The sequence below is a fragment of the Choloepus didactylus genome, chromosome 1 (assembly GCF_015220235.1).
Source record: "Choloepus didactylus isolate mChoDid1 chromosome 1, mChoDid1.pri, whole genome shotgun sequence".
Taxonomy (NCBI): domain Eukaryota; kingdom Metazoa; phylum Chordata; class Mammalia; order Pilosa; family Megalonychidae; genus Choloepus; species Choloepus didactylus.
The window spans coordinates 205,627,206-205,647,221 of NC_051307.1; the positions used below are offsets into that span (position 1 = coordinate 205,627,206).

Genomic DNA, 20,016 nt, shown 5'->3' on the forward strand with positions numbered 1-20,016 from the left:
GAATATCCACTCAATCGAGAAAGAATAATCTTGTCAACAGATACTACTGGGAGAACTGGATAGCCATATAAAAAAAAAAATGAAAGAAGATTCCTATCTCATACTGTATACAAAAATTAACTCAAAATGGTCAAAATCCTAACTGCAAGAACCAGATCTATACAACCCCTAGAAGAAAATGTAGGGAAGCATCTTTATGATCTTGTGTTAGGTAATGGTTTCTTAGACTTTACACTGAAAGCACAAGCAACAAGAGAAAAAACAGACAAATGAGACCTCATCAAAGTTAAAAAATTTTCAGCATCAAGAAGACTTTATGTTGAAAGTGAAAAGAAAACCTACTCAATGGGAGAAAATATTTGGAAACCACATATCCGATAAAGGTTTAACATTCAGAATATATACAGAAAACCTACAACTCAACAACAAAAAGACAAACAACCCAATTAAAAAATGAGCAAGCGACTTGAACAGACATCTCTCCAAGGAATATACAAATGTCTAAAAAGCACATGAAAAGGTGCTCAACATCACTAGCTATTAGGGAAACTACAAATCAAAGCCACAATGAGATATCATTTAACACCTACTAGAATGGCTACTATTAAAAAAACAGAAAACTAAAAGTGTTGGAGAAGATGTGGAGATACAGAAACACATATTCATTGCTGGTGGGAATGTAAAATGGTATAGTCACTGTGGAAAAGGGTTTGGCAGATCCTCAGGAAGCTAAGTATAGAAATACCATATGATCTGGCAATATGTACAGGTATATAACCAGAACAACTGAAAGCAGGGTCTCAAAGAGATATTTCACACCGACATTCATAGTGGCACTATTCACAACTGCCAAAAGATGGAAGCAACCCAAGGGTCCATCAACCAATGAATGGGTAACAAAATGTGGTATATACTTAGGATGGAATATTACTTGCCATAAAAAGGAAGGAAGTCCTGATGCATGTGACAACATGGATGAACCTTGAGGACATCATGTTAAGTGAAATAAGCCATACACAAAAAGCAAATATTGCACGACCTTACTGTTACGAACTAATTATAACAAGCAAACTCACAGAGTTAGAATCTAGAATATAGGTTACCAGGAGATAGACTGGGGGTAGAGAATAGGGAGTTGATGCTTAACTTGTACACAATTTCTATTTGAGCTGATGGTAAAGGTTTGGAAATGGATGGGACGATGGTAGCACATCATTGTGAGTATAATCAACATCACTGAACAATACAGGTGAAGGCAGTTAAAACAGGAAACATCAGGGTGGATATATTACTAGAATAAAAATTACAGAATAGAACATGGGACTGTACGACACAGTAAACCCTACTATACACAATGGACTGTAGTTAATAGTAAAAGTACAAGAATGTTCTCTCATGAATCATAACAAATACACGATACTGATGCAAGGGGGAAATAATAAGGTGGTGTATAGGGAAAAAAACTAATGTAAATAATGGACAATAGATAGAACTATTTTAATAATCTTTCATTGACTATGATAAAGGTACCTACTATTTAAAAAAAAGTACAATTAAAAAAAAAAAAGTGTTATCATTATTTGCAACAAATGTTCCCTACCAATGCAAGGTGATGATGGGATGGTATTTGAGAATCTTGTATTTTATGCATGATTATTTTGTAAACTCACAACTTCTCTAATAAAAATTAAAAAAAAAAAAAAAGAAAGAAAGAAACCCTCAAGTTTATGGCCAATTGATCTTTGACAAGGGTGTCAAGTCCATTCAATGGAGAAAGAATAGTCTTTCCAACATACCATGCACAAAACTTAACTTAAAATGGATCAAAGACCTAAACACAAGAACCAAAACTACAAACCTCTTGGAAGAAAACATAGGGAAGCATCTTCAGGACCTTGTGTTATGAAATGGTTTTTTTAGACTTTATCCAAAAGCATGAGCAACAAAAGGAAAAATAAAGGGGACTTCATTAAAATTAAAAACTTTTGTGCATCAAAGACTTCATCATGAAAATAAAAAGACAGACTACAGAATGGGAGAATATATTTAGAAGCCACATATCTGATAAGAGTTTAATATCCAGAATATGTAAAGAAATCCCACAACTCAACAAGGAAAAGACAAACAACCCATTGAAAAATGGGCAGAGAGGCGGGGCAAGATGGCAGACTGGTGAGCTGTATGTTTTAGTTACTCCTCCAGGAAAGTAGGTAGAAAGCCAAGAACTGCGTGGACTGGACACCACATAGCAATCTGACTTTGGGCATACTTCATACAACACTCATGAAAACGTGGAACTGCTGAGATCAGCGAAATCTGTAAGTTTTTGCGGCCAGGGGACCCGCGCCCCTCCCTGCAAGGCTCAGTCCCGGGGGAGGAGGGGCTGTCAGCTCCGGGAAGGAGAAGGCAGAACTGCAGTGGCAGCCCTTATCGGAAACTCATTCTACTGATTCAAACTCCAACCATAGATAGACTGAGACCAGACACCAGAGAATCTGAGAGCAGCCAGCCCAGCAGAGAGGAGACAGGCATAGAAAAAAAACAACACGAAAAACTCCAAAATAAAAGCGGAGGATTTTTGGAGTTCTGGTGAACATAGAAAGGGGAAGGGCCCTGAGGCGCATATGCAAATCCTGAAGAAAAGCTGATCTCTCTGCCCTGTGGACCTTTCCTTAATGGCCCTGGTTGCTTTGTCTCTTAGCATTTCAATAACCCATTAGATCTCTGAGGAGGGCCCGTTTTTTTTTGTTTGTTTGTTTGTTTGTTTGTTTGTTTGTTTTAATCCTTTTTTCTTTTTCTAAAACAATTACTCTAAGAAGCCCAATACAGAAAGCTTCAAAGACTTGCTATTTGGGCAGGTCAAGTCAAGAGCAGAACTAGGAGAGCTCTGAGACAAAACGCAATAATCCAGTGGCTGAGAAAATTCACTAAACACCACAACTTCCCAAGAAAAGGGGGGTGTCCACTCACAGCCATCATCCTGGTGGACAGGAAACACTCCTGCCCATCGCCAGCCCCATAGCCCAGAACTGCCCCAGACAACCCAGTGTGACGGAAGTGCTTCAAATAACAGGCACACACCACTAAACTGGGCGTGGACATTAGCCTTCCCTGCAACCTCAGCTGATTGTCCCAGAGTTGGGAAGGTGGAGCAGTGTGAATTCACAAAGCCCCATTCAGCCATCATTTCAGCAGACTGGGAGCCTCCCTACAAGCCCAGCAGCCCAGAACTGCCCTGGGGGGACGGCACTCACCTGTGACATAGCACAGTCATCCCTCAACAGAGGACCCGGGGTGCACAGCCTGGAAGAGGGGCCCACTTGCAAGTCTCAGGAGCCATACGCCAATACCAAGGACTTGTGGGTCAGTGGCAGAGACAAACTGTGGCAGAACTGAACTGAAGGATTAGACTATTGCAGCAGCTTTAAAACTCTAGGATCACCAGGGAGATTTGATTGTTAGGGCCACCCCCCCTCCCCGACTGCCCAGAAACACGCCCCACATACAGGGCAGGCAACACCAACTACACACGCAAGCTTGGTACACCAATTGGACCCCACAAGACTCACTCCCCCACTCACCAAAAAGGCTAAGCAGGGGAGAACTGGCTTGTGGAGAACAGGTGGCTCGTGGACGCCACCTGCTGGTTAGTTAGAGAAAGTGTATTCGACAAAGCTGTAGATCTGATAAATTAGAGATAAGGACTTCAATTGGTCTACAAATCCTAAAAGAACCCTATCAAGTTCAGCAAATGCCACGAGGCCAAAAACAACAGAAAATTATAAAGCATATGAAAAAAACAGACGATATGGATAACCCAAGCCCAAGCACCCAAATCAAAAGACCAGAAGAGACACAGCACCTAGAGCAGCTACTCAAAGAACTAAAGATGAACAATGAGACCATAGTACGGGAGATAAAGGAAATCAAGAAGACCCTAGAAGAGCATAAAGAAGACATTGCAAGACTAAATAAAAAAATGGATGATCTTATGGAAATTAAAGAAACTGTTGACCAAATTAAAAAGATTCTGGACACTCATAGTACAAGACTAGAGGAAGTTGAACAACGAATCAGTGACCTCGAAGATGACAGAATGGAAAATGAAAGCATAAAAGAAAGAATGGGGAAAAAAATTGAAAAAATCGAAATGGACCTCAGGGATATGATAGATAATATGAAACGTCCGAATATAAGACTCATTGGTGTCCCAGAAGGGGAAGAAAAGGGTAAAGGTCTAGGAAGAGTATTCAAAGAAATTGTTGGGGAAAACTTCTCAAATCTTCTAAACAACATAAATACACAAATCATAAATGCTCAGCGAACCCCAAATAGAATAAATCCAAATAAACCCACTCCGAGACATATACTGATCACACTGTCAAACACAGAAGAGAAGGAACAAGTTCTGAAAGCAGCAAGAGAAAAGCAATTCACCACATACAAAGGAAACAGCATAAGACTAAGTAGTGACTACTCAGCAGCCACCATGGAGGCAAGAAGGCAGTGGCACGATATATTTAAAATTCTGAGTGAGAAAAATTTCCAGCCAAGAATACTTTATCCAGCAAAGCTCTCCTTCAAATTTGAGGGAGAGCTTAAATTTTTCACAGACAAACAAATGCTGAGAGAATTTGCTAACAAGAGACCTGCCCTACTGGAGATACTCAAGGGAGCCCTACACACAGAGAAACAAAGAAAGGACAGAGAGACTTGGAGAAAGGTTCAGTACTAAAGAGATTAGGTATGGGTACAATAAAGGATATTAATAGACAGAGGGGAAAAATATGACAAACATAAACCAAAGGATAAGATGGCTGATTCAAGAAATGCCTTCACGGTTATAACGTTGAATGTAAATGGATTAAACTCCCCAATTAAAAGATATAGATTCGCAGAATGGATCAAAAAAAATGAACCATCAATATGTTGCATACAAGAGACTCATCTTAGACACAGGGACACAAAGAAACTGAAAGTGAAAGGATGGAAAAAAATATTTCATGCAAGCTACAGCCAAAAGAAAGCAGGTGTAGCAATATTAATCTCAGATAAAATAGACTTCAAATGCAGGGATGTTTTGAGAGACAAAGAAGGCCACTACGTACTAATAAAAGGGGCAATTCAGCAAGAAGAAATAACAATCGTAAATGTCTATGCACCCAACCAATGTGCCACAAAATACATGAGAGAAACACTGGCAAAACTAAAGGAAGCAATTGATGTTTCCACAATAATTGTGGGAGACTTCAACACATCACTCTCTCCTATAGATAGATCAACCAGACAGAAGACCAAGAAGGAAATTGAAAACCTAAACAATCTGATAAATGAATTAGATTTAACAGACATATACAGGACATTACATCCCAAATCACCAGGATACACATACTTTTCTAGTGCTCACGGAACTTTCTCCAGAATAGATCATATGCTGGGACATAAAACAAGCCTCAATAAATTTAAAAAGATTGAAGTTATTCAAAGCACATTCTCTGACCACAATGGAATACAATTAGAAGTCAATAACCATCAGAGACTTAGAAAATTCACAAATACCTGGAGGTTAAACAACACACTCCTAAACAATCAGTGGGTTAAAGAAGAAATAGCAAGAGAAATTGCTAAATATATAGAGGCGAATGAAAATGAGAACACAACAAACCAAAACCTATGGGATGCAGCAAAAGCAGTGCTAAGGGGGAAATTTATAGCACTAAACGCATATATTAAAAAGGAAGAAAGAGCCAAAATCAAAGAACTAATGGATCAACTGAAGAAGCTAGAAAATGAACAGCAAACCAATCCTAAACCAAGTACAAGAAAAGAAATCACAAGGATTAAAGCAGAAATAAATGACATAGAGAACAAAAAAACAATAGAGAGGATAAATATCACCAAAAGTTGGTTCTTTGAGAAGATCAACAAGATTGACAAGCCCCTAGCTAGACTGACAAAATCAAAAAGAGACAAGACCCATATAAACAAAATAATGAATGAAAAAGGTGACATAACTGCAGATCCTGAAGAAATTAAAAAATTATAAGAGGATACTATGAACAACTGTATGGCAACAAACTGGATAATGTAGAGGAAATGGACAATTTCCTGGAAACATATGAACAACCTAGACTGACCAGAGAAGAAATAGAAGACCTCAACCAACCCATCACAAGCAAAGAGATCCAATCAGTCATCAAAAATCTTCCCACAAATAAATGCCCAGGGCCAGATGGCTTCACAGGGGAATTCTACCAAACTTTCCAGAAACAACTGACACCAATCTTACTCAAACTCTTTCAAAACATTGAAGAAAATGGAACACTACCTAACTCATTTTATGAAGCTAACATCAATCTAATACCAAAACCAGGCAAAGATGTTACAAAAAAGGAAAACTACCGGCCAATCTCCCTAATGAATATAGATGCAAAAATCCTCAACAAAATACTTGCAAATCGAATCCAAAGACACATTAAAAAAATCATACATCATGACCAAGTGGGGTTTATTCCAGGCATGCAAGGATGGTTCAACATAAGAAAATCAATCAATGTATTACAACACATTAACAAGTCAAAAGGGAAAAATCACTTGATCATCTCAATAGATGCTGAAAAAGCATTTGACAAAATCCAACATCCCTTTTTGATAAAAACACTTCAAAAGGTAGGAATTGAAGGAAACTTCCTCAACATGATAAAGAGCATATATGAAAAACCCACAGCCAGCATAGTACTCAATGGTGAGAGACTGAAAGCCTTCCCTCTAAGATCAGGAACAAGACAAGGATGCCCGCTATCACCACTGTTATTCAACACTGTGCTGGAAGTGCTAGCCAGGGCAATCCGGCAAGACAAAGAAATAAAAGGCATCCAAATTGGAAAAGAAGAAGTAAAACTGTCATTGTTTGCAGATGATATGATCTTATATCTAGAAAACCCTGAGAAATCGACGATACAGCTACTAGAGCTAATAAATTTAGCAAAGTAGCGGGATACAAGGTTAATGCACAGAAGTCAGTAATGTTTCTATATGCTAGAAATGAACAAACTGAAGACACTCAAGAAAAAGATACCATTTTCAATAGCAACTAAAAAAATCAAGTACCTAGGAATCAACTTAACCAAAGATGTAAAAGACCGATACAAAGAAAACTACATAACTCTACTAAAAGAAATAGAAGGGGACCTTAAAAGATGGAAAAATATTCCATGTTCATGGATAGGAAGGCTAAATGTCATTAAGATGTCAATTCTACCCAAACTCATCTACAGATTCAATGCAATCCCAATCAAAATTCCAACAACCTACTTTGCAGACTTGGAAAAGCTAGTTATCAAATTTATTTGGAAAGGGAAGATGCCTCGAATTGCTAAAGACACTCTAAAAAAGAAAAACGAAGTGGGAGGACTTACACTCCCTGACTTTGAAGCTTATTATAAAGCCACAGTTGCCAAAACAGCATGGTACTGGCACAAAGATAGACATATAGATCAATGGAATCGAATTGAGAATTCAGAGACAGACCCTCAGATCTATGGCCGACTGATCTTTGATAAGGCCCCCAAAGTCACTGAACTGAGTCATAATGGTCTTTTCAACAAATGGGGCTGGGAGAGTTGGATATCCATATCCAAAAGAATGAAAGAGGACCCCTACCTCACCCCCTACACAAAAATTAATTCAAAATGGACCAAAGATCTCAATATAAAAGAAAGTACCATAAAACTCCTAGAAGATAATGTAGGAAATCATCTTCAAGACCTTGTATTAGGCGGCCACTTCCTAGACTTTACACCCAAAGCACAAGCAACAAAAGAGAAAATAGATAAATGGGAACTCCTCAAGCTTAGAAGTTTCTGCACCTCAAAGGAATTTCTCAAAAAGGTAAAGAGGCAGCCAACTCAATGGGAAAAAATTTTTGAAAACCATGTACCTGACAAAAGACTGATATCTTGCATATATAAAGAAATCCTACAACTCAATGACAATAGTACAGTCGGCCCAATTATAAAATGGGCAAAAGATATGAAAAGACAGTTCTCTGAAGAGGAAATACAAATGGCCAAGAAACACATGAAAAAATGTTCAGCTTCACTAGCTATTAGAGAGATGCAAATTAAGACCACAATGAGATACCATCTAACACCGGTTAGAATGGCTGCCATTAAACAAACAGGAAACTACAAATGCTGGAGGGGATGTGGAGAAATTGGAACTCTTATTCACTGTTGGTGGGACTGTGTAATGGTTCAGCCACTCTGGAAGTCAGTCTGGCAGTTCTTAGAAAACTAGATATAGAGTTACCATTCGATCCAGCGATTGCACTTCTCGGTATATACCCGGAAGATCGGAAAGCAGTGACACGAACAGATATCTGCACGCCAATGTGCATAGCAGCATTATTCACAATTGCCAAAAGATGGAAACAACCCAAATGTCCTTCAACAGATGAGTGGATAAATAAAATGTGGTATATACACACGATGGAATACTACGCGGCAGTAAGAAGGAACGATCTCGTGAAACATATGACAACATGGATGAACCTTGAGGACATAATGCTAAGCGAAATAAGCCAGGCACAAAAAGAGAAATATTATATGCTACCACTAATGTGAACTTTGAAAAATGTAAAACAAATGGCTTATAATGTAGAATGTAGGGGAACTAGCAATAGAGAGCAATTAAGGAAGGGGGAACAATGGTCCAGGAAGAACAGATAAGCTATTTAACGTTCTGGGGATGCCCAGGAATGACTATGGTCTGTTAGTTTCTGATGGATATAGTAGGAGCAAGTTCACAGAAATGTTGCTATATTAGGTAACTTTCTTGGGGTAAAGTAGGAACATGTTGGAAGTTAAGCAGTTATCTTAGGTTAGTTGTCTTTTTCTTACTCCCTTGTTATGGTCTCTTTGAAATGTTCTTTTATTGTATGTTTGTTTTCTTTTTAACTTTTTTTTCATACAGTTAATTTAAAAAAGAAGGGAAAGTTAAAAAAAAAAAAAAAAAAGGAAAAAAAAAAGATGTAGTGCCCCCTTGAGGAGCCTGTGGAGAATGCAGGGGTATTCGCCTACCCCACCTCCATGGTTGCTAACATGACCACAGACATAGGGGACTGGTGGTTTGATGGGTTGGGCCCTCTACCACAGGTTTTACCCTTGGGAAGACGGTTGCTGCAAAGGAGAGGCTAGGCCTCCCTATGGTTGTGCCTAAGAGCCTCCTCCCGAATGCCTCTTTGTTGCTCAGATGTGGCCCTCTCTCTCTAGCTAAGCCAACTTGAAAGGTGAAATCACTGCCCTCCCCACTACGTGGGATCAGACACCCAGGGGAGTGAGTCTCCCTGGCAATGTGGAATATGACTCCCGGGGAGGAATGTAGACCCGGCATCGTGGGACAGAGAACATCTTCTTGACCAAAAGGGGGATGTGAAAGGAAATGAAATAAGCTTCAGTGGCAGAGAGAATCCAAAAGGAGCCGAGAGGTCACTCTGGTGGGCACTCTTACGCACACTTTAGACAACCCTTTTTATGTTCTAAAGAATTGGGGTAGCTGGTGGTGGATACCTGAAACTCTCAAACTACAACCCAGAACCCATGAATCTCGAAGACAGTTGTATGAAAATGTAGCTTATGAGGGGTGACAAGGGGATTGGGAAAGCCATAAGGACCACACTCCACTTTGTCTAGTTTATGGATGGATGAGTAGAAAAATAGGGGAAGGAAACAAACAGACAAAGGTACCCAGTGTTCTTTTTAACTTCAATTGCTCTTTTTCACTCTAATTATTATTCTTGTTATTCTTGTGTGTGTGCTAATGAAGGTGTCAGGGATTGATTTGGGTGATGAATGTACAACTATGTAATGGTACTGTGAACAATCGAAAGTACGATTTGTTTTGTATGACTGCGTGGTATATGAATATATCTCAATAAAATGAAGATTAAAAAAAAAAAAAAAAAAAAAAGAAAAAATGGTTAGAAAAATAAGCCAGGCACAAAAAGAGAGATATTGTATGTTACCACTAATGTGAATTCTGTGAAAAATGTACAATGTTTTATACTGTAGAATGTAGGGGACCTAGAGATACCAATTAGTGGAGGGGGAATGATAATCTAATAAGAACAGATAAACTATGCAGGGTAATCTCAATGTTATGGGAATGCTCAGGAATGATTATGGTTTGTAAACTTTCTTGGATATAGTAAGATCATGTTGGAAGCAATAGAGTTATTCTAGGTTTCTTTTTCCCTTATTCCTTTGTTTTCTTAGGGGTTGTTAATTTTCTTGGGGTATGATAGGAACATGTTGGAAGCAATGTAGTTATTTTAGATTATTTGTTTTTCTTACTCCTCTGTTTGGACATGGTTTATTAATTTTCTTGGGGTATGGTAGGAACATATTGGAAGCAAAGTAGTTATTTTAGGTTATTTGTTTTCCTTAATCCATTGCTTTGTTTGAAATGTTGTGGGGTTTTTTTGGTTGTTGTTTGCCTGTTTGTTTTTAATTTTTTGATAAACAAAGTTAAAAAATTGAAAAAAAATCAGTAGAAAAATGGGAGTAAAAACTAAATGACAAATAGGGTGGGATGGGGGGATGGTTTGGGTATTCTCTTTTCACTTTTATTTTTTATTCTTATTCTGATTCTTTCTGATGTAAGGAAAATGTTCAGAAATAGATTGTGGTGATGAACGCATAACTATATGATCATACTGTGAACAGCTGATTGTATACCATGGATGACTGTATGGTTTGTGAATATATTTCAATAAAACTGAATTAAAAAAATAAATAAATAAATAAATAAAAAAAAAAGAAAAAGAAAAATGGGCAAAAGATTTGAATAGACATTCTCCAAAGAAGATACACAAATGGCCAATAAGCACATGTAAAGATGCTCAACATCATTAGCAATTAGGGAAATGCAAATCAAAATCACAATGAGATACCATGTCACACCCACTAGAATAGTCACTACTAAAAAAACAGAAAACTACTAAGTGTTGGAGAGGATGTGGAGAAATACGAACACTCATTCATTGTTGCTGGAAATGGAAAATGGTGCAGCTGGTGTGGAAGACAGTTTAGTGGTTCCTCAGAATGCTAAGTATAGAATTACCATATGACCCAGCAATCTCACTTCTAGGTACATACTCAGAAGAACTGAAAGTAGGGATTCAAAAAGATATTTTCGGAGGATCTAAGATGGTGGCATAGAGAGAAGTGGAAGCTAGTTGGTCCCCCTGGAACAATTAATAAACAACCAGGAACAACTAGTAAATAATTGGGAATAACTGCAGGGGGACAAACGTGACCATCCACTCATCACATACCAACCTGAATTGGGAGGAATGCCTGAGATTGCAGCCTAAAATCTGTAAGTAAAACCTGCGGCTCCAAGCCGGAAGCCTCCTCCCCCCACAGCCCGAGCTGCAAAGCCTCATGGTGCTAGAGAGAAGCTCTCTCCTAGCAAGTGAAAATAGCTCAGCTGAGCTCTAACTGGGGTTTTTATTAATAAGCGTGAATTGCTGAATACAAGCTACAAATCCCCAACAAGCAGACAGAGGCTTTGGGTGATGACTGACCTTGGAGAGCCAGAGGGTGGCTGTGGACAGGCCCTGAAGGGGACTTTCTGTCCCTGTTTCGGCTCAGTGGAGAAAGACTCAGCCATTTTCACTTCCCAGTGCTCTGACCCAGACAAGGGTGGAGATAGCACAGGCAATCTATTCAAATGCTAATGACCTCTGCCTAGGTGGGGTATCTTCCCTAAGAGGAAAGAGGTGGGGCCCAGCTCTACTACCCACCTTCTATTCAGAACCAGACCTGAGCCTGGGGGAAAACATCCACAGGCCACACCTCCTTACACCAGTCTGGAGTTACAGGCTGACAGGCAGAAAAGCACAGTGACCTGAGGAATCACAGGGTATACCAATTTTCTAAGACACAACCTCAGGGAAACTGGATACTGAATATTTCTTACTTCTGGGACCTGAGCCCATTCTGGTCTGGGAAAACCTGATTGGGGTAACCAAGGAAAACATGCCTAGACAACAGAAAACTACAACCTACACTAAGAAAAATGAAGTTATGGCCCAGTCAAAGGAACAAACGTACACTTCAACTGAGATACAGGAATTGAAACAACTAATAAGTCAATGCAAAAAGTTCAGGGAAGATATGGAGAAAGAGATGAACCATATAATGAAAACACTGGGCATACATAAGGTAGAAATTGCAAGTTCGAAAAACCAACTGGAAGAATCTATGGAAATGAAAGGCACAACACCAGAGATGAAAGACACAATGGAAACATACAACAGCAGATCTCAAGAGGCAGAAGAAAACACTCAGGAACTGGAGAACAAGGCATTCTGAAAGCCTACACACACAAGAACAGATAGAAAAAAGAATGGAAAAGTATGAGCAACGTCTCCTGGAACTTAAGGACAAAACAAAAGGCAAGAATGTACGTGTCAGTGTCCCAGAAGGAGAAGAGAAGGGAAAAGGGGCAGAAGCAATAATAGAAGAAATAATCAATGAAAATTTCCCATCTCTTATGAAAGATATAAAATTATGGATCCAAGAAGCACAGCGTACCCCAAACAGAACAGATCTGAATAGGCCTACGCCAAGACAATTAATAATCAGATTATCAAACGTCAAAGATAAAGAGAGAATCCTGAAAGCAGCAAGAGAAAAGCGATCCATCACATATAAAGGAAGCTTGATAAGACTATGTGCAGATTTCTCAATAGAAACCATGGAGGCAAGAAGGAAGTAGGGTGATATATTTAAGATACTGAAAGAGAAAAACAGCCAACCAAGAATCCTATATCTGACAAAACTGTCCTTCAAATATAAGGGAAAGCTTAAAATATTCTCTGACAAACAGACAATGACATAGTTTGTGAACAAGATACCTGCTCTACAGGCAACAATAAAGGAAGCACTACAGAGAGAAAGGAAAAGACAGGAGTGAGAGGTTCTGAAAACAATTTTGGGAGATAGTAGCACAGCAGTGTAACTACACTGAACAAAGATGATTGTGAGTATGGTTGAAAGAGGAACGTTGGGACCATGTGGGACACCAGAACAAAAGACGAAGGATAAAGACAGTGACTGTGTAACTCAGGGAAACCTCGGGTGCTCAACAATTGTAACAAAAGATACAAATATGTTTTTATTGCAAGGTATTAAAGATAAGGTGGGATTGGGGGGAAATACAATCAATGCAAACGAGAGACTATAATTTATGGAAACATTGTATTATGCGTCCTTTAATATAACAAAGGCAATATACCAAAGCTAACTGCATATGGGGGGTAGGGAATAGGGGAAGGGTATGGGACTCCTGGCATTGGTGGTGATGTCTGACTCTTTATTCTACTTTAGGTTAATGCTGTCTTTCCTTTTGTTGCTTTCTAGCTGTCAAGTTTTGGGGGTTTTTTTGTTTTATTTTCTCTCTCTCTTTATCTTTTTTCTTTTGTCTCTCTGCCTTCTTTGACTCTTCCTCCTTCTTTGTAGAAGAAATGGAGATGTCCTTCTATAGATAGTGGCGATGGTGCTAAATAAATAAATATGTGACTATATGGGGAACCAACGATTGTTTACTTAAGACGGAATGTATGGTGTGTGAACAAAACCATCTTAAAAGAAATGGGTTGATGAAGAAAACTTGAGGGCACTATATTGAGTGAAATAAGACAGACACATAAAGGCAAATATTGCAGGCTCTCACTGATATGAACTAATTTTAATATGTAAACTCATAGACATGAAATATAAGTTGCCAGGATATAGAATGAGGCTAAAGAATGGGGAGTCGTTAATTATTATGAGCAGAATGTTCAACTAGAGTGAACTTAAACATTTGTAAATGGACAGGGGTGATAGTAGCATGTTGTGAGAATAACTAACAGTGCTGAAAGGTGTGTGAAGGTGGTGGAAATGGCAAGTCAGAGTCACGTATGTCACCAGAAGGAAAGGTGGAGGTTAAAAGATCGGAATGTATAAAACAGTCAATTCTTGTGGTGGACAATGTCCATGATTAACTATACAAATATTAGAAATCTCTCTCATGAACTAGAACAAATACATGACACTCTAACTAGAAGTTAACAACAGAGAGGCATATAGGAAAAAAATACATACCTATTGCAAACTATATACTAAACGTTCTTTCATCAACAGTAGCAAATGTACTATACCAAAACTATGAATCAATAATGGAGTTGGGCATGATTATGGGTATGGGAGGATTTGAGTTTCCTTTCTTTGTCTTTCTTTCTTTTCTGGAGTCATGAAAATGTTCTAAAAATTGAAAAAAAATTTTGTTGATGGATGCACAGCTGTATGATGATACCATGGGCAACTGATTGTACATTTTGGATCTCTGGATAGTTGTATAATATGTGAACAATCTCAATAAAAATATATATATATATATACACACACATACACACACATATATATAAAACATATTTGCACATAAATGTACATAGCAGCATTATTCACAATTGCCAAAAGAAGGAAGCATCCTAAGTGTCCATCAACCGACGAACTGATAAACAAAATGTGGTACATACATACAATGGACTATTACTCAGCCATAAAAATGAATGAAGTTCGGAAACATGCAACAGCATGGTTGAACCTTGAAGACATAATGTTGAGTGAAATAAGCCAGACACAAAAGGACCAATATTGTATGATCTCACTGATATGAAACAATTAGAATAAGCAAATTCATAGTGTCAGAATCTAGAATACAGGTTACCAGGGCTGGGCTGGAGGTAAAATATGGGGAATTAATATTTAAGTGGTATAGCATTTCTGTTTGGGATGATGGAAATTTTAATAATGGATGGTGGTGAAGGCAGCACAACACTGTGAATGTAATTAACAACACTGAATTGTATATTTGTAGCTAAAAAGGGGAAATTTTAGGTTGTATATGTTACCAGAATAAAAATTTTAGAAACCATAGAACTATACAACATAAACAGTGAACCCTAATGTAAACTATGGACTATATATAGTACAATATACATGTATAATATATAGTACTAAATATAATGTAAACTATATTTAGTAGTATAATTATAATATCGTTACATCAACTGTAACAAAGGTATCACACTAATGCAAAGTGTTAATGGAAAAATTGTGTGTGGGGGGGTTATATGGGAATTATCTTTCTGCATGATTTTTTTGTAACCTACAACTAATCTAATCTTTAAAAATAAAATTAAATTTGAAAAAAATATAAATAAGGTACCAATCTGGAAAATGTCCTTCATATATTAAGTCAAAAAAAGTGAGTTGTGAACCAATCTGTAAAGCCTGATTCCACTTCAGTTTCTTTTTTTCAGTATCTGTGTATATGTGCAGATATGTACCCAGTTATTTCTGGATAAAGATAGGAAAATTCGGGAAGGTCATGCACCAAATTGCTGGGGGATGGAAATGGATAGAAGGAGAGGGGAATCTCACTCCTTTCTTGTTTGAAGCAGTGGAATTATAGGAAATTTTTACTTTTTTGTGGTTTTCAATATTTTTCAGATTAAAAAATTAAATGAGTCTCAGTATATTAAAATCATTAGGCCTGAAAGCTTAATGGTGCATGGATGTCTGACACTGCAAAGAACAAGTAGCCTCTTGAGAATCTACATATAAAATTAGACACTTCATTGTCTACAACATATGCAATGATTTCTGCACTTCTTTTTTTTTATCTTTTCTGCAATTCTTAACTGGCTCCCAGCAATGGTGTTGATTAACAAAGGAACAACAAGTTCAAACAGAGTGGGTTCATTTGAAATGTTGCTCATTTAACCACAAGCTGCTTAGGAGAAGATACCAATAGCCTCTTAGGGCAATTGCATATCATGTGGTTACAAAGCAGAGGATTTCCTAAAGGTGATTCCTTTGAGTCATTAAGCCAACTTTGCAAATTAATATTAAGAAACGCTCAATCCCCCTTCTCCTCTGGCTCAGCCTTTCCTACAGAAGGGACCCACCATTCTTAACTATCCAAGCAACATCAACTATTATTCACCTTTGCCAGTAGCTGTTTCTAAAACAGCATCAAATAACCCCTGCTCCAAACATTAAAAACATTTGTTTTTGAATATTCTTTACCTTTCCTTCAATAATCCGATAAACCAAAGAGTTCATGTCTTTTGCATTGAAAGCATGCTTCAGGGTGGCCATTTCATAAACACAGCATCCCAAAGCCCAAACATCAGACTAGAAAAGAAAAATAGTAAGTGATTAGATGTCAGAGTGCTTTACTTACATTTTTTCCCCTTAAAAAAAAAACAAAAGGCATTTTCCTCAAACAACTCACAGATAATTCTCCTGACTTACTATCTTGGTGGGCTCTGAAATTATGAATACTGTCTCGGAGGCAAGGTGAGCCAGTGCACACAGCCCAATCCTACCTTATAATTGTAGGGTTTGTTTGAGAACAGTTCAGGACTCATGTAGTAGGGCGTGCCGATGAGGGTGCTAGCCATGTCACAGTGGTTCTCCAGCACTCGGGCAATGCCTAGGTCGCCCACTTTGATGATGTTCGTTCTTGTTAAGAAGACATTTTGAGTTTTCAGATCCCGGTGAAGGATGTGTTTTTCATGTAAATACTGAGGAAAGAAATAAAATTTCATTAACTATAAATACATTTACTTATTTAGTCTCACCTTCTTATATACCATCAGTAATTGCATTAGTTAAAGAACCTTAGTTACCTATTGTTCTATAATCTCCAAATAAGAAATCTAATGTATAACTTCCAAAGTAATTTTCTTAGTAACTTAAACTTCCTTACAAAGTAATAAAATTAAGTGTCATGCATTTACTTATCCAGTCCCCCTCATCATTATTCTGTGGTACATTGACAATTGTACTATTTTAACATCACAATGATCCATTTGAAAATATACTTACAAATTCCCACTGAAGGTAAGGTAACATATAAAGTAAGACGCACATTTCTGTCACACCCATGAGATCCTCAGCTTAATAATATTTTCAAATATAGCAAAATCACTCATAATTAGAATAATTCAGAATTTAAACAAGAAGGTCGATTAATTCTGGACTAGTCTGCTGAGTTCCAGAGTAGCATTTCATAAACACTCTCACTTTTGAATATATATATATTAAAACATAAACTTTGTTTTGTATTTCTACCCACTCTGCATCAACAAGGTTAAAACCCAAACCCCCATAGTTCAAGCATATTAATTAGCCCAGCCACTTTCAGCATAATACAGCTAGCTGACCAGCTGTTAACAAACATGATCATTCGTTGCTCTTTCTCAACTCAGGGACCTTAAAATTGACTTTGCTATAAATAGTAAATGAACAGAGCATTGGTTTCTCCTGAAATTAGGCATGAAGCTCATGTCTACTTCAATATAGCTATCACTCATTCAGAAATGTTCCAATGCAACGGAAAAAGGAATTGGATGTATTTCATTAAACAGATTTTCCAGAAAAATATCTTTTTTCCATGTAAGCATCTGGGGGAAAAACTTTCTTAAAATGCCCCTGCCATCGCCCTGCCACATTGGAGCAAATGGAATGCTGGGAGACTGGACAGTACCTGCAGTGCCATGGTGATCTGAACAAACCACTCCACCACCTGGCTCTCAGGCAGAAGCTGGCCCTTCTGCTCCTTGAGCTTTCGATACAGATCACCTCCTTCGCAGAAGCCCATGACAATGTAGAGCAGACCGTCCCCTCCCTCCCACGACTCCTTGTAGGCGACGATGTTGGGGTGCTTCAGCTGAGACAAGAGCTGTGCTTCCTGTTCTGCAGCTCGCCGCTCTCGGCTGGAGGCATTTCGGAGGTTTAATTTTTTGATGACATACTGCAGAGAAAACACATGTTTTACAACATGCAAACAGATACGCAGTTTTCTTGGTTCAGAAATATTTAAGGGCTCTCTTGAATATCCTTCTGGAGCCTGTCAAACAACCTATTTGCTTTGTTATTCACAAAGCACAAAATTAGGGAAAAGGTTTGCTATTACTAAAGATACTTTTCACAAGTGAGATTACAGCAGGATGCGAGCACAAAATATTATCCTCTCTAACTGCATTTTACAATTTCATTAATGCTAAAAGATGAGTCCAAGTTAACATACCACTGGATCAATCATAAAATCTGTGGTAGATTCTAACCTCTAAGTTCCCCCTAAAAAGGTACACAAAATGTGGTTGAATATCTAACTGCTGACAGAATAAGTCCATGGTTTGCATGAGATACTCAAAGGGATCCATGGCCCAATAAGGTTAAAAATCACCGATCTTCAACATACAAAATAACTCCCACTGCAATAAAACCAATATCCTTAATACCTAATACATTGCCTTCAACGAACTGAAAGACCATACAGTTCATTCATTCAACAAACACATAAACAAATATGCTTGAATGTAAGGGGCTATTATTACAGCCAGTCCCCCACCCTCAGCTCAAAAATCCAATACACCCCACCCCCCACTACGTACTAAACAAATCCCTAATGCCTGAGAGCTTGTGTTGCAGGCAGAGCACCAGCACCTGAGTCAAGGCCCAAGGAGCGAGAGGGTCTTACACTTAGGGGGATATCTCCTCTCAGCCTGCCTGAAGCAGCCCAGTTCATGTCTACTGCCTGGTGTAATTATTAACAGCATCTCCTTTTATTTTCAAACGTGTTACAGTTTGTACATTACATTACAAACTTAAAAACCTACTTAAAAACATTACATTACCTACTTAAAAACCACTTTAATGAACTGGTTAATTGTCCTGAGAGTGATGGGAGGGGGGTGTTTTAAGCAAAGGAGGAGTGACAGTATCAGTTTTAAGTTTTAGAAAAATTACTGTGCTTGCAGTAACAGTGAGGGTCTGGAGAAGAACAAGTCAGGAGGCAGGGAGACCAGTTGGGAGGCCATGGCCATAGATCAGCTAGAGACAACAGTGTTCTGGATTGGAGTGTTACCTGCAGAGACAGAGAGAAAGCCTGCTGGCTTAGTGGTAGATAAATATAGTCAGAGAGCAAGAGGGGGATAGGTCAAGCATGTCTCCCAGGTGTCCCGCTTGGGCAACTGGTTGGTTAGTGGTACCACTCACTGAAATGGGGAATATGAGAAGAGATTTGGAGGGATGATGAGTTGAGTTTCAAGAGAGTACAGCAGTCTAGAGGTCAGAAGTTAGCGGCCTCTCATTCAAGTAATGCCGGCCATCCACTGCGTTAGGTCCTGGAAATGCATGGTCCCTGTTCTCACGGAATTTGTGGAGGATGGAATGTAGAATCAATCTTACAAATACTACAAAGGAAAAGTACAGGGCGTTTGGGGAGCATATTACAAGAGGGCCTAGCTTAGTTCTGAGGTCAGGAACGACTTCCCTAAGGGAAGTGCCATCCGAGATGAACCCCCTTCAGACCACCCCGGGCCTGGCCCTTCGGACGGCGCCCTCGGCGCACCCCTGGTGCCCCCCGCCCCTGCCGGGCCCCGGCACCGCCGACCTGCCTGCCGTCCCGCCGGTGCCTCACGAGCGTCACCTCCCCGTAGCTCCCCCTGCCCACTGCCCGCAGGTAGCAGTAGGCGGCCAGGGGCATGTTCCTGGAGCGGGCCCACAGCCGGAATGCGGCAGCTGCGGCAGCGGACAGGGCAACAGGCCGCGGCGGAAGGCCCCGCTCATGCCCGAGAAACGGCGGTGGCGGCGGACGCTGTGGATGCCCGGCCGGGGCGGGAACACGGAGGCCGGGCCCTCGGCGACGCCGCTGCCATAGCGATTCCGACTGGCGCAGCTCCGCGCATGCTCCCCCGCTCCCAAAGGACCCGCCATAGAGACGAGGAGGGGCCAGAGCGGTTCCGCCGCCCCAGGAGGACCCGCTGTAGAGCCAAGCGTCGCTCTTTCCACCCTGCCCCGGCACGGCCAGAGCGACTCCGTCGGTCCCTGCGCGCGCGCGCTCAGCCTTAGCTGCACCGACAGGTTGGCGGCAACGGTGAAACCGTGGAGC

General features: G+C 39.5%; 1 protein-coding gene across 5 annotated transcripts in view; it reads right to left on the bottom strand.

Annotated features, from left to right (window-relative positions):
• The window catches only part of NEK4 (NIMA related kinase 4), a 100,967-nt gene extending 81,168 nt beyond the window's left edge, over positions 1-19,799 (bottom strand). For 4 of the 5 annotated variants that reach the window (XM_037798088.1, XM_037798100.1, XM_037798079.1 and 1 more), the window contains exons 1-4: positions 19,519-19,799; positions 17,608-17,874; positions 16,445-16,642; positions 16,143-16,250 (exon numbers count right to left, since the gene is read on the bottom strand). In XM_037798088.1, coding sequence (XP_037654016.1) covers positions 16,143-16,250; positions 16,445-16,642; positions 17,608-17,874; positions 19,519-19,611 — 666 coding nt within the window. In that variant the 5' untranslated portion in view covers positions 19,612-19,799. The remainder of the gene's footprint in view (positions 1-16,142; positions 16,251-16,444; positions 16,643-17,607; positions 17,875-19,518) is intronic. The other variant, XM_037798107.1, reaches the window with a different exon arrangement.
• Positions 19,800-20,016: the final 217 nt, after the last annotated feature.